Source organism: Gambusia affinis, linkage group LG09, assembly GCF_019740435.1.
Source record: "Gambusia affinis linkage group LG09, SWU_Gaff_1.0, whole genome shotgun sequence".
NCBI lineage: Eukaryota > Metazoa > Chordata > Actinopteri > Cyprinodontiformes > Poeciliidae > Gambusia > Gambusia affinis.
Window position 1 is genome coordinate 7,774,644 of NC_057876.1, and position 15,845 is coordinate 7,790,488.

Below are 15,845 nucleotides of genomic sequence, written 5' to 3' on the forward strand. Positions count from 1 at the left end.
TTTGCAGATTGTCTCAGGATCAAGGAGAAACTGACACGCGGTCGCTGTGTATCTGCTTCAGCTGGTTTCTGATCCGTATTTGTTATCTGCTTGTGCGAGTGCCTGTGTGAGTACAAGCGCTAAGTAGATTTTTCACTGAGCCAAAAGCTGGAGTCTCTTATGACATAAAACTTGTGGCTTCAACAGATGTTTCTTTTCAGATAACAATCAAAGCATCGAATGTGGCTGTGAGGACAAAGCTGCCTCCTGTGATTATGCTCCCAGTCCCGCTTGAACCTGGGGAATACTTATTGCACAGCTACAGTCAGGGCCCAGCTGATTGGGAGCCATGCACAGCTAAATGATTAATGAATTTGCGACGGTTTCTATTTTTACAGCCTCTGTGAAAGCTGTTTGAACCCGGGAATCTTCGAGGATTCACCGTCTACTCAAACAATTCTTGCTGCAAAGTTTGAAGTCGGCTAAGATGGGGAAGTGAGGCAACATCCAGCTGCTTGAGCGAAGGCTGGTTCTGAAAAGGACGGAACTTCAAATCTGCATTTAATCTCCACTGACTTACCTAAATAGTCTCAAGCTGCTTGGAAAGGAGGACTTGAGCAAGGATGTGACTTCAACAGATGCAAGGCCGAAATGAGGCAGAAGTAACACAGGATTAAAGAAAAAAAGAGAAGCATTCACACACCCACGGACAAACACTCTGTGTTCAGCGCCCATCACTCTTCGACTGGCAGCTTCAGGGCCTCTTTGAGTGAGGGCTCTTTTTCTGATAACTTGAGGGGGCGGGGTGGAGGTGAGAGTGTAAAAAAAAAAAAAACATCACTGCCATCAGCTGACAGGTCCACCACATTGTGATGCATGAAGGAGGCAGCTCTAATGTGACTAAGTGCCTCAGGTTTGGGCTCTCACAGGAGGCTGCAAGGCTAAGCTGTGATATAAATGCAGTGAGAACACAAAATCTCATTGTGCGGAGAAAATCTATTTATCTGAAAGTACAGAAAGCCCCCGAAACGAAGCCATTCTTCCCCTTACAAATACTGTGATTATCCCTTCAAACAGCGATTGATGATGTATGGTAATATGAGGCTACTATTTCAACTGTTAGGCAAATATTTCAGCTCAAACCAAAGATTAAACATTAAAATTAGCTGGAAAAGATCTGCCATCAGATAACAGTCAATTGATAAATAATCCTTGTGTATCAAAGAGCAGTGATGCACTTTTAAATGGGACAAATACTTCTATTGGAATCTATCACACAATACTAGCTAATCCCATGGAAACCAGTTAAAAATTGCTTCTTATGCACTGTTGCATCAATATTAATGAGGTAATATATTACAGAACGTCAGTCACGTTGGCTGCAAAAGGAGTACTTTTACATTTTTACTAAATATAGCTCAGAATTATATATACACATCTGTACTTTTGCCAGAATATCATGCAACATGCATGAATTTTACATGGCTAAAGGACCTAAAAGTGAAAGTACCGGTAGGCTCTAAACATTTTTTCCCATTATAACCACAACCTTCAGTGTATTTTATGAGGATGTTATGTGACAGAGTAGTACATAATTGTAATAGTGGATGGAAAATTGCTCCGATTTAGTCCGGTTGGATGGAGAACATCAGTTTTCAAGTCATGTTAGAGATCCTAAGTTTGGGTCAAGCCAGGAGAGGAACAAAAAGGATTAAACTACACACAGAAGACAAAAGAATGGTGAAAATGTCTAAACACCAGAATGCCCAGGCACATCTCCCAGCAAAGAAGAGTCACAGTGGAAATGCATGTGACATCATAGCACAACAAAACTCGGGGTTGCAGCAGTGTTGCTGTTTTTTTTTTGTTTGTTTTTTTTCTTATCTGTGGCCGCCGCAGCCTGGACACATGCGTGTGAAATCCTTTTCCTCACGGAGTAAAAGAATGGCTCTTCGAAGAAAACTCGGATCCAAAATTAAATAAGGGTCTGTTGTTTGCATGTTCAGTTACAAAAATCCCGTCTGAAAATAAGCTTGAGGATGGATTATCAAATTGTGAGTATATATCTGGTTTAAGGTACCATCTTGATAGCTCATCAAATTGTTTAAAAGGTTATTAATTTCTAGTTCTGTTATTTAAAAAAAAAAAGAAACATTAAAAGATTTTAATTTTCCCTTCATCTTTTCATTAAGTACTGCTTATTTGAACACATAGCAACAATGATTCATTACCTATCAGAGTTAAATCAATCAATCCCAATTCCTGAAAAGAAAACTTTGTTTCTTAATCATACATATTTGCAGTAATCTGTAATATCACAGTCTCATTTTATTGGCTGTTGTTCTATTTTTCTTCTAAGTAGTTTATTCATTTTCATTATTCTTTTCATTTTTATTTCATAATTTATGACAAGCCCAGGTAAAGATTTCAACTTGAAGTTGAAGCATTTTAGAAAATCCTTACATATTGGCAAGAAGCCGTCTGTGTTCATTCAGTGCAAGGCTCGCTGTCTGTGAATGCCAGGTCCCAAATTCAGTCCTTCATCTATTGTTCAAGTGTTTAATTATAGGATTACACCAACCACTAAGAATAAGCCAATATAGATTCATGGTGACCATTTCTCTGAGCTAACAAGTGGATTTAAACTGCTTTAGCAAAATGCTCCACATGGTGCAAAAGATCTCTTCACTTCAAGGGTTCAAGTTTCCACTTAAATTATCACCTCTCCGAATTTTTTCTTCATAGCTCAATACTTTTGTCAGCAGTCATACATTTTAAAAGCCAAGCAATCTGCAGTCACAACTGGGACTGCGCTGAGAAAAAGGGCAACTTTGACGTATCGATGCGGCGTCGGGGGGGACGACCTGCTCGGCTGCCACTGATCAATGTTCACCTCAACCTCCAGCTTTCGCTGGGATGCGGAATCAGATGCTGCATTCAGGTGCCTGGTATATCAACAAAAGAGAAGAGTGAAAGTCAGTTCCTGTGTCTGTTTGTTGAAATTAGTGCTGAGCCTCAGTGATTCAGTGCAGCTGCCTTTGATGATCTCTGTTTTTATGGGAACGTGTGAAAGCGTGACGTGACGGGGACACGTGACGGGAATGCTGAGGAGGCAGAGGGGATGTGGCGGTGCACAGCTTTGCAACAACAGCACTTCATTTCCTAATCACAGCCCTCATGAGCTCCTCTCAGTTGTTCGCAGGGAATTTATGGTTTCTGCAGAGTGCAACCTGAGCTGCTTTGCATATTCTCCATCAGCTCCGGGGAAAGCAGGAACGATCACTGGTTTGCTCAACTACGCAGGTAAAATCAGAAGAGGCAGCGGTTTTTTTTTGTGTTTTTTCTTTCTTTTTGAAATTTCCACATCTGAGCTAAGAGAAAACTACAAAGCATGAATTCAGGCAAACTAATATGACAGATTGTTAAATATCATGTTTCCCCACATTACTGCAGGAGAAAAAGAAATATTCTGAGTGCAGTTTGTACAGCATAAACACATAAGGAATTTGTGTTCATTTAAGTGAACATTCTTTTAGCTTTTCAACAAAACATTATGTGGAGCAATGCTGTGCTTTATCAGTTAATGAGGTGAAAATGGGGAAGTTAACATCCAGTCAATAACAAACAATTTGAGCTAAACTTCCAATTAAACCAATGTAGTGTCTAAACCTAGTTCTCCACACAAAGAGCGTAGCAAAGGCTTGGAAGTTGTGCTTGTAGTTTTAAACAAAGACCTTTGTCTTCATTTATTTATTTATTTTTTTACTCCTTTGCCGTTTGCCTCTCTCAGCATGAACAGTTTCACTTTAGGTGGAGAGCAGCACTCTTTGAGTCATTAGGTCCTGTCTGTGCGTCAGCCTGTGAAGATCACTTCAGAGCTATCGGAGAGGATGCATCATCTTGTTGAATTGAGAACAATTTCCTGACATGTAAAGCAGAAGCTTCTCATTATGCTGCTGTGACAGTTAGTTTATTGCCCTTCATTTAGACAAACCTCTGTAGATCTGCTCACAGGTATGGGCTATATATTTTCTTTGCTTCATGCATAAAAATGCTCTCTGTTGTAAGAGAAAAAAAAACAACGTAAATATTTCTCTGAGGTATATTTTTTATGCTTGAAAGCCATATATTTACGTACATGTTGTGGCACAAGACATTTTTTCCTCTCTCCAACATTTAATCACAGTAAACTGTTCCTAATTTTAATCACTTTGCTGAGTCGAGAGTAAAAAAAAAAAAAAAAATCATTTTCTGAAAATTCAGAGCATAAAATGTTCTTGTGAGCATTTCAGCTCTGCTCAAACATTTTCTATGCAAATTAAATCAGTGCTTTGTGATGGCGACACCAAAGCACTGGCTTTGTAGGCCTTTGTAAGTAATTTGGAAGCGTGCAAATAATCATCTTTCCTACTGACTATTTACCCTATTGTGTTCAAACCTGGACTTCCTGGCTGATATCTAGGGACGTTCTTTAGCATTTTCACAAAATGTTTTGCACTGATGATGCCATATGTTTTGTGAAATGCACAAGCAACACATACATAAAACCTGAGGCTGACATCCCTACAACTAACAGCTGGGATGGTGTCAGGTCTGAATGTTTCCCCCTTTTACTCTCTAGATGCAACAATAATACTCGTTATGTCCAAACACATTCTACTTTTATCAGCCCTCGAGACATATCTACACAAATCAGGTTGCATTTTTTACCCAGGATACATTAGCAAAATGACGTTCTTAATATCGATCTTGGAGTAGAGAGTTTTTTTCTGAGTTGACCTTCAGTCCATGTCATTTTCACCCTCTTAAGCACCAACATCTTCACAAAGTCTTGAGGGTTTGTTTTGTTTTGTTTTGTCTGGGATTGTTTCATACACATTTAGCATAAGGGCACATTCAACTCTAAGACACAAAGCCAGTCTTCATCCTGAATGATGACGGGACTTTCCTATGCATTTATACTGGCCTGTTTGATGATGATGGCATATTCAGGCATCTGGAAGTTTTCAGAGGAAGGACACTTGTAGTCCTTTCTCCTGATAGAGTGAGTCTCTCCATTCAACTCAAATGTGAGTAAATCAGAACCTCACCAACTGGACTTTCCGAAATTGTTGGTTTTGTAACCGTTATTTTGAAAGTAACAATAAAAACTTTCATTGTTAAAGGTTTCCTAAATAAGGCCATAATTCCTGGAATTTAGCAGCCAGGAATAATATTGGTAATCCTGATTACCAATCAGAAGGTTTAGTTTTGATTAAATGTTTGATGATTATTTAAAAAAATAAAAATAAAAAATGGTTTGGTGTTAATTAAATGAATGGTTTCGACTGCACAGTTTATAAGTTATGATATAAATTAGCACATTACAAAGGAAATATTGCTGATCTTAAAATTTCTTTTACACGTCTTTACATTTACGTCCTTTCATTTATATATATATATAAAAAATCTATTTCTAGAAAATAGTTCCCTTTCTGCAGATTTCTTGCAGTGCTCAACATTGTTAAAGGTCCACAGACAGTGTTTCTGTGACCCTCTCTGTGTAATGGCTTTCTCTGGATGAGCAATAGATGGCCTCGAGCGCTCTATCGGGCCAAACCTGTTATGATGCAATGCTTTTACCACTTTCTCCTTAGACCTGACTTTTTAAGAGGTCAATGTAGTGCTCTTTGAAGCATAAAGCATTAAGTTCTAGCTTAATGCTATTGACTTGTAATTGGTCGCATAAGATCACACTAAGTGCTTCGCAGTATGTCAGAGTTTCTAGTGAGATTTGTCACCTGATTTTTAGATATGATGTGAATCATTTTCATTCGCAGAGCATTCACCGAATAGACGGAAGGACCACCGAATGATGCTTTGCACTATTTTCTTTTGTCATTCATTCAAAGAAAAGAGCATGCACTGAGTCACGCAAGAAAATACAACCAAATGCAAAACGGAAGTATTTATTGTAAAGTTTATCTTTTTAAAAACATCTAGAGGAGTTGGAGGAAATAGTTTAATGCTTTTCTTATTCAGAAGCTGCACCTATGAACTGAGACGCTATTCTAATCTTTACGAGCAACTGACTTATTTGTACGCACTATGTCAGCAAAGTGCCACAAAAACATGATATAGTTTTGTTTTCTTTCTTTCTCAATGCCAACATGAAGTACTCAACAATACAGCCACTGCCAGTGCAGCTGTTCACAGATGTTACAAATGCCTAAGAAGAAGGAAACAGAACCTGAATGCAAAGTATTGGTAATAAATCATCCACAGACTGCTGCTGCGAGTTGTATCTTTTGGTTCAATTAACTGATATAACACCAATTCAGGAAGAAACGTAATCTTTAGTCTGTAAATGAAATTCAGTCCAAGTCACTTCATTCAATTGTCATCACTGCTTTCGAGTTCAGCATAGATTCATTCAATAAAATAGAAAATCGAATTTGATCCAGTTTTAATGCAGTTCAAACCAGCCTTTGTCTTCCTTTTCTGCTTTCATAACACCTTTCCAAAGTATTCCTACTCACATTATCATATACTGACCCGTTGCAAAAATAAACTTCAACATGTTTTAGTGGGATTATTGTAGACCAACACATAATTGTGAAAATGGGAGGAAAATTATTCATGGTTTCCATTTTACAAAAAAAATCCTGAAAAGAATGGTTTGCCTGTGTGTTCAAGATTAATCATGCCTTAAAACTGTAAACATTGATAAATGTCCCACTAATTACAGCATTTTGTGGGTGGGGGCGCACATCTGAGATTATCTTGTCCCTTGTCCAGGCAAAGCTGTCAGCTGGTGTGATCACAGACGTCAGGAAGCGAGTCTTCTGAATATCACGTTCAATTCACGTTTAATCTCATCACTTTTAACCCAAATCAAAACACACAGGCCTTTTCTGATTTAAGGCTAAGTTTCATAATTACTTGCAGTTGTCAAACACTTTCTATGCAAAATATCTATGTGTTACAATCATGGAAGGGCAATGGTTGAATGCGTTGTGATTACAACAGCAAATGGTTGCTTGAAATACAAAAAGAGATGATGAGCCAACAGCTGCTGGTTACAGGGAACTGTAAGTTTTGTTTTAGTTTGATGTGTTGATTAGATAAACAAATTCATGTCACTGTACGCTGCTAATCTTAAATGGATATTCTTGTGAAATGAATTCCAGTGTTTCAGACCAAGTTTTACCAAGCGTGACCAATTACACAAATGTTGTTATTGTAGCTTTATCTTTAAAATAGTTTAATAATAGGCTGTCAAGTTAAGAAACTGATATGAAAAGGAACAAAACTTTGAGATAACTTGGATATTCACATTATATCTGCCTTAATGAGTCGCCTTGTTGTTCATTTGTTCAGTAAATGGCTAAGCACACTGTTATTAAATTGTTTTCCTTTCCCATATAAATGCAAATCATAAACTGCTTGACTTCACTGCCTCTTTTGTTGCTTTGTTGTTACGCCACAGCAAAGTACAGCAGGAATAATAGTCCCTTTTTTCTGCACAGAGTAAGCGGTGGTGGTGCGTGGGCGTATTTTGGGAGCAGTTTGACATTAAAAGATAAAAAGGGAAGAGTGCAGTGAAAGACGTGGTTAGTCACAGGTGTTCAGGCTGCTGACGTAAACTCCTTATGCTGGGGCCCGGGTACAATCACGTAATAAAGGACAGATTCCAGCGCATAGATGAGTGGGCTGCAACAGACACCAGGTGTACATTTAAGTGCAAGTTATAGAGGTACAATGCATTGAAATGATCTCCATTTTAAAATACACAGAGGCATTACTTAGGGAAATTGGATGTGTTCCTGCTAAATCCATACACTGACCGATTTTCTTACAGATGGCGATAGAACAATGCCATGTGGACACAAAAAAACCTAAAGAGTACAGCGAAGTCTTTTTAGTAGAATAATCAATGATAAAATTAAAATAAATAAAAAAAAGATCCCCCTATAACTGCTGTTGAACTGTGACCTACGGAGCCGTACGTACAAAATAAGTTATTGGATGAAGTCATAGGACTCCCCCAGCACATCACCCTAATTGTGAACTAGAGTTACAACTCAGGAAAAACTGAAAGCACAGTGCAAGTACTGTTACTTCAAAGCTAATATACTACAAAAGACTTAATTAATAAATATATATATGTATTTTAACAGTGAGAAACTGCATGTCTCTGCATGGAAAATTGAACATGGAGTCAATGTAATCACTTCATCATTTCACCTCAAATCAGATTTCATTCTGATGAAGGGAACAGGACTGTCTGAATAAATCAATTTCCAATCTTTTTCTTTCTTTTCCTGAAGATATAAACGGTCACTTAAGTAATTTAAATATTGCACTTGCCTTCATGAGGGGCACTCAGTGATGCTAGAAGGACTTACAGTGATCTGGACTTTAACTACAGAAGTTATGATTAGATCTTGGTAAAGCACATATAACCACAATATTTGCAGATTCTCTTTGCAATAGACAGGTGGAAAGACAGACATGAAAACAAAAATCTGTCAAAGCCATAAGTGAAAGCTTGCCACCTGAATCAATACAGTTACATAAAAGCCAGTTCACTAGTGATTCAGATTTTTATGTTTTGTAGGATTGCAATAAAACGTGAAACCATGCACCTCAATAGAGCCCATTAACACTGTTTTTATCCCAAAAGTCCACTTCAATAGTGCTAAGTTATTTTATTTTATTTTTTAAATTCTGCTATTCATTTGGCTTAACAATAATACAGTCATTCAAGGCAGTGGACCACACTGTGTTTAATAACAGGAAAGTTTCAACCCAGATGGCAGGAGGTAAAATCTTTTGCACTTTCTTTTCAATCAGGCAGGTTCTCACAGGAAAAATAAAATAATCTTTTAAAGTAAGATCAAACTTTTGTCTATGGGAGCCTCTTTTGTAAAATTAAAATGTAATTAGAAAGTATTTTCTGCCCATCCCTATACAATGTATGTAATTGAAAAATCCATTCACAGAGCCTGCAGAACAGCACAAAACAGTAAATATAATAAAAGTGGCTTGTCTTACATCTGTTTATTGATCTGTTTTATTCAACCAAGATCTCAATGCAGCTCCGAGGAGAGCAGCCCGACGGTGCAACGCTACCTCTCCCCTGTATTTTTGCGCCCTTTTCTTTCCAGCTGCCAAATATCCACAGGTAAAGAGAAAAAAAAAAAAAAAAAAGCAAAAGATTTCCAAGTCATGATCAAATGTAACACACAGCTGCTCGGGAACATAAAGCACACATTTTTTGTCACGCGTTAAAGGCATCTGAGTTGGTTACCCTTATCTTCAATTTGTGTTATTTTGCAAGTGAATGCTTTAACAGTCAGCAGGCGCATCACCCGGAAAGAAGTGATGATGCGGTGGTGTGGGAGGAGATTCTAATAAAACGGAGAGCAAAGTATTTGCCAACAGGTTGAGGTCAAACACACATGGATCAGAGTTTGTTATATTATTAACTTTTGGCCACATAAATGCTAAATAATGAAATATACACTGTTAGAAATCATACAAACACACAGCCTGAAATGATCCATATTCTACCAGTTAATTGACGAAGCTACTTTAGACTCTGTCTTTTCACCGAAGCCACTGATGCATTCATATCAGTCACGTGGTTGAAGTGGTTGCCATCAGCTTTCAGGGTTGGAAAAAGCACACACAAACGTCTCTGCAGACACGGGGAAGAGGGGCGGGACTTGCAGCGGCAGTTTGCATTCTGATTGGTGGAAACGCACTGGAAACTAAACTTCCTTTTGGCTAGGTAGACTACCCAGCTTCCCTAACCTCTGTTTCTTAGGGAAGCATTCCCATTTTATGTGAGTTACAGGAGGAAGTCGGAGTACCGGGAGAGAATCCACACTTCAGTAAGTGGGTGCGTCGCAGTCTACAAATATTCACCGCGAAATTGATTACAGGAGCAACAGTGGTGCAGACCACTGTATTTAAATGAGGAATTTGCTTGAGTCACTGGCTGTCATCATGGAGAATGTTGGAGACCTGAGTAGACGTTAAAGAAAAATGAAGTTGAAAGTCAATATACTGGATGTTTAATAATAATAATGCAATTCATGTAAATTAGTGTACAAGTTATTTTATGTTTTTAAAAGTAAGCGATGACTTCAGTCATGGGCAAACTCATATTTCTTCGAATGCCAGTTCACACCTACTTTTAAAAATAGAGATGCAAAAACAGCATCTAGCAATCTGGTTAAATAACTCACATTGTACTTTTGCCTGTCCTCCTCCCAGTACTTTACACTTTGTGATGATCAGCATATGTTTTGCATATTCATGAAGGTAAACACGCTAAACAATTCTGTTTGGAACAGAACATTCTGTTTGCGTGTTGTTTGTACGTCAGGTTTGTGTATGACATCAAGCTTGTACATGTTTTTTTTTTTTTTTATACACAAACCTTTTAGAGGATCAGGTTGTGTGTGTGGGTGTGGTTTTGTTTTTGTTTGTTTTGGATTTATATATTTTTGCCGTGCATGTATTTACTTGATTTTAGCCTTGTGCTTCCTAACTCGATCCACCTCTTTACCTACACATGTTATTACCACGTGGTGCTCTCAGTTGTTTCCCTGCCTCTATGTTTTCCATGTCTTTTTCCTTTCTGTGTGTGTACTTGGGAAACCCATCTTGACCAACCAAAATTTTCTGCATTCTTCACATTGTTCCAATAAAAAGATCAGGTGAATTGTTGGGCCAAAGCCTGGGTGGAAATTATCTCAGTAATTGGTAATAATTCCAAAGATAAGAAAGTGTCAGGAGTCCCCAGACGGCAGCCTTATCTGTGAGATGTGCAGGGAATTAAAATGTGCAACCATCCAGCAACCACCAATAAGTATCTCTACAGAGTCTCCCTCAAGCACACACACACACACACATAATATGTTCAACACAGACACACTTTCTTTCTGAGAAAAGGCTGTATTAATTAGTTGCCCACCTTCCCATTCACCGATCTCCTTTAGGCTTTGTCTTGCCTTTGTATGCATTGGGTAATCATGTATAATTGTCCTAGGGTGTAAACATCAAGCTGCAAAGCAAGCTCATAATGAACTTCTCATGGTCTGTGCAACTTGTCCTGTGGGCAAAACAGTATAGCATTGTGCTGCACTGTATTGAGAATTATCTGAGTTACTCGCATATACATATTATTTTAAAAGGTACTAGTGCGGGTAATAAGAGAAGATATTTAAATGTAAGCCTTTATAGTCATGGGTTTCTACTGGAAGACAAACATATGTATGGCCCTTTGTAAAGCAAGTGGGACTATTTTGGTATACGTTCTTCACTTCAGCGTACTGTATGTTTTTGACCTACAGTTCCTGAAAACTGAACTTTAACATTGCATCTGCTGCAGCAGTGGTGATGTTTGATTTAGAGGAAGCGGCACAATTCTCGGTTAAGGTCGTCATGGGTACTGCCTGTTAAAATGTAGGATGCTTCAGTGTTTCCATGTGTAGAGAATATTTGCAGGAAAAATAGTCGTACATTGTTAAATTTGTATTTGAGTGTTTCAGCTGCTCTAACTGTGATATCACCACTCCCAGTTGACTGTAGGACATTCAGCAGAGGGAAATTTTGAATGTATCACAATACAAAACTGTAGTGAGGTCCTACGAGTAACCGACTCTTTCACTAATGTTTTTAGAATCAGTTCGCTTGCCTAGTTGCTGCCCAAGGCATGCAGAGAGCCTAGTTGAAAGGATGTCTAAATTATTTTGTGATTAAGTTCTTAATTAGTTGCACACACTGAGCAACTGTTATTAAACACATACAGTATTGCGAGGCTCTTTGCTGATACAAACTCATTAGCTAAAAAGTGTGGTGACTGAAAAATTTAACAGAAACCTAACACAAAATGCAGCAGCATCAAAAGCAAAGCTGTGTTTCTTTCATAGGTTCAAATATGTTAATTAGTGTGTTTGTTGATTTTGTTCATAGCAACCGTGATGACACTTTGTGTAGTATGGCTGAATGAACTAGCAAGCACACTTTAACAAAGCAAGAACACATTCAATGTGGTAACAAACATGCATAAGATTGTCTGCAGTTATTCCATTAATTGGTGCAGGGCGAGAACTGAAAGGATCAAGCATATTCAAGTTTATTGTTGTCTCATTTACCAAACTGCTTATCAATGATTTACAAGGTGTAAATGATTTAATTTTTAGAGAAAGTGTCTTCACCGACATTCTGCTATGAAATCCAGCCATAGGTTTTATAAATCTGTCATGATTTATTATGCAAACACTGGTAGTATAAATAATACAGTAGCAGCACAAGAAAAACTAAAAACATTCAGACCTTTATATATAAAGAGAGCTTGCTGCAAATGGCATGTCTGTGAAGTTCTACAAAGATGCAAAAGCACAAGACTAATCAATAGGATTGCCTTAAGCTGCAAGCGTCTGAGTTTGAAAACAGCTGGACCACTGAGATACCACTGTGCCTGAATATTCCACCTGGTTTATATGAATATCTAAACTCAAAAAAAACACTTTTCCCCACCCCTCACTCCTTCTCTTGCGTCAAGAATGGCAAAGCCATGTGCTATCTGGAAGGAGAAGAAAGCCAAAGCACCTGCTCTTATTACCATGGCGCCCCTGGAAGCATTAGGATGCATATTGACAACAGGACCTTGTGCAATTACAGGCTTTATCTTCCTGCCTGACAAACTGTTCGCTTCATTATGAGCTTTTAGCTGACACCTTACCTCGGCCTCCCCCGCTGGATGATCACTACTAATGCGCAAAATGAAACGGCTAAGAGGTTTGTTAAATTCGTCTGAATTGTTTAACCATCATTTTCCTTTTTAATAGTTATTTAAAGCTTCCATTAGCAAGCAGATGCAGAGGATGACAGCTGAATGAAGAACACTGATGGACACAGAGGAAGAGCATTAAGTAATGTGCCAACAACTCAAAGAAATTTCAAGTGAAACATTATTATGTGAAACAAGGCGAGTTGCAATTCGGGTTATTAATTTAGGTGTTGTAATTTTCTTTCTGAGGAATAATGAAGTCAGGTTAACAAGTTATATTTTGTGCTTGGTTCCCAAATGTATTTTAAATGCATTTCTTCTTTAAGACAGAGAGGTTTGTCCTGGTAAAATAGGCTTCTTAGTGTTTAGAGACAGCATCACTTGCTGATTATGTGGGTATTCATGTAATCTACATAGATTTTTTTTTACGATTTCCCTGGTCCAACAATGGCACTGGCCTACAGTCCTCTGAGAGCTCTGGTTTTGGTAGTTCCTCATCATTGCAAAAACCTTAGTGGTGGAAATATCATAGCACGGACTTCTAGTCTTTTCAGCCTGGTTTTGTCATAATATCAGAAATTGCCTGTTGCTTTCTGCTTCTAACAAGCTAACGTCAAAGAGAGAGGATTCTTTCTAACCACTCATTTCCTGCCAAGTGTAAGGTATTGCCATGAAGAGAATATTAAAGTTTGTAGGCTGATCAGGGAAACGTCTTCAGTTCAAGTCTCCGTCCATTTTCTAACACCCTTGTGTTGGGAGGTGCTGGTGTCAAATCTCCAGCTAACGTTTTGGGCTGTCACCCTGGACAGGTCGCCAGTCTGCCGCAGAGTTCAAGTTGCTCTCTAGCAAATTATTTTGAGCTCCCAAGATGAAGATTTTTTTTTTTCATTGTATTGTACTTAAATAAAAATATGGGCAAGTAGGAGGACTGCCGACTCATACTTCAAGCTTTCATGTTTGTGTTGTTATCTATATTTTTAATTTCTGCCTTCATAGTTTGTTCTACCAATCACTGGAGACTAAACAACGAGACTGGCTCCTTCATTTTTGCCTCTCTGCTTAAAAATCAAGGTTTACGCAAATGGGTTAGTGAGCTCTAATTACAAATAATGACTGCAATGAGACGTTGCATGTGGTTACCATAGAAACTCTGCAGATGCCATGCCAGTGGGTGTTGTGTTGATATATGGATGTTGCGTACAAAATGCTGCCCGTTAATTAAATATGCCAGAGCTGCAAATGTTCAGACATATCCGGATCTGCTGGAACACACTTCAATTTTTTTCCCCTCTTTATTAGGACCGGTTGTCTACATAATGTTTGTGTAACCAAGCTTAAAATGAAAGCAGTAATATTTTTCTCAGTATTAAGTGTGCATGGTATTGTCATCTATCTAAAACAGCACAAACAGGCTGTGCTTGTTGCCTCCATAAGGAGAACAGCCAGGCAAAAAAATAAACAATGCAGACAAGGACTGCCTGCTCAAGACAAATGTATGAGCTTCACGTGTGTTGCGAATATCAATTAGTTTAAAGGACTTTTAGATCCATAGCACAACCAGTCTCACTGGTTGCAAAAAGTCCCATCTGTCTCTTCACTTACCAATAAAATTAATTAATCCAAAGATGAATTGCTGACCTTTGCGTGGAGTTCTTAACAGTTCCTCTAAAAGGAGGCAGAGCAGATTTATTATTTCTGTATTTCAGTTTACTGAAGCTTTTAAAGTCAAAAAAGTACATCACATTGATGAGCTATATAAATTATCCACCAGACGAGGATTTCTAAATCTAAGATGCACAACTTTTTGTTGCCTGATAATATTTCTTGTCTATAACTTAGATATAAAATATATGTCTGATTATCAGATGCCAGGAGGAAGATTGTTCTGGATGATCTATTTCAGAGTTTATCACTTAGGGGAGTTTGGTTTGAAAACAGGAATAGGTTGAAGGTTACTGGAGAATCCACTCACATTTACATCAGTATCTGCTCTGGTCATGAAGGAAAAATGCCTTTTGGATCTGACACGTTTTCTGGTATCAGCTTCTCATGGAACCTTCTGCATCCTCAAGTGGCTCCTTTACATTTGTCTCTTTGGCTTAAAGACCAACTCAGAGGACAGCACTGCCTCCGTCTCCCCCTAGTGGTCACTTTCAGATAGGACAGTGCAGTGGTGGTGTCTTGGCTTCACTTTAGGTTTTGGGTGGTTCTCCGCTTTAAACTTGAACCAGGTTATCAAACCAGTTTAGAAGGATATCACTCAAATTCGACAAATGACCATAGTATTCAGCACAAAACAACTGAAACTGCTACTACAATGAATTTGCTGCTCTTGGTGACTTGACTGGATTCATTTATTCTTTGGTGAAAGCTGTAGTTCTTATGATAAAGACAAAAATTGATTTTCTGCAGAAGTGTGGGGTGTAATGGTATAGTTCACAGGTGTCAAACTCAGTCCTGCAGGGTCAGTGTCCTGCAACCTTTAGATGTGCCTCTGCTGCACCACACCTGAATATAATAGTTAGGTCATTAGCAAGACTCTGGAGAACTGATCTACACAAGGAGGAGGCAATTAAGCCATTTCATTCCAGTGTTTTGTACCTGTGGCGCGTCTAAAAACTGCAGGATAGTGGCCCTTAACGACTGGAGTTTGAAACCCCTGGTATAGATGGTTTACGCAAATGGCTGTTGAATTCCTGATCTTGAGCTCCTTACTGCAGGTCTCCCCCCAGCCCCATGTCTCTGTCTGATTACCATCAACATAGTTCAGAACTAGAGCCACAAAATCTAAAAAAAAAAAAAAAAAGAAAAAGAAATAATAAAAAAAGACATTTTCATAAGCATACAGTATAGCCAAATGGAGGCCAGCCAATTAGAAGCAAAATATGTTTGAAAGCTGTGTGACATTAAAACAGTGTTTCTCAATTCCGGTCCTCACGGCCCCCCGCCCTGCATGTTTTAGGTGTTTCCCTTCTGCTACACACCTGGATTGAATATGTGGGTGATTAACAGGCTCCTGCAGCACTTGATGGTCATGCAATCATTTGAATCAGCTGTTCTGGAACAGAGGCACATCTAA

The 15,845-nt window shown here is 38.5% G+C and overlaps 1 protein-coding gene across 2 annotated transcripts in view; it reads left to right on the plus strand.

Annotated features, from left to right (window-relative positions):
• The window catches only part of frmpd3 (FERM and PDZ domain containing 3), a 96,706-nt gene that overhangs the window by 30,743 nt on the left and 50,118 nt on the right, over positions 1-15,845 (plus strand). The window contains exon 1 of one of the 2 annotated variants that reach the window (XM_044127608.1): positions 12,698-12,774. The exons of the other annotated variant lie outside the window; for it this stretch is intronic. Coding sequence (XP_043983543.1) covers positions 12,737-12,774 — 38 coding nt within the window. The 5' untranslated portion in view covers positions 12,698-12,736. Of the gene's footprint in view, positions 1-12,697; positions 12,775-15,845 lie in introns of those variants that run through there. 2 annotated transcript variants of the gene reach the window in all.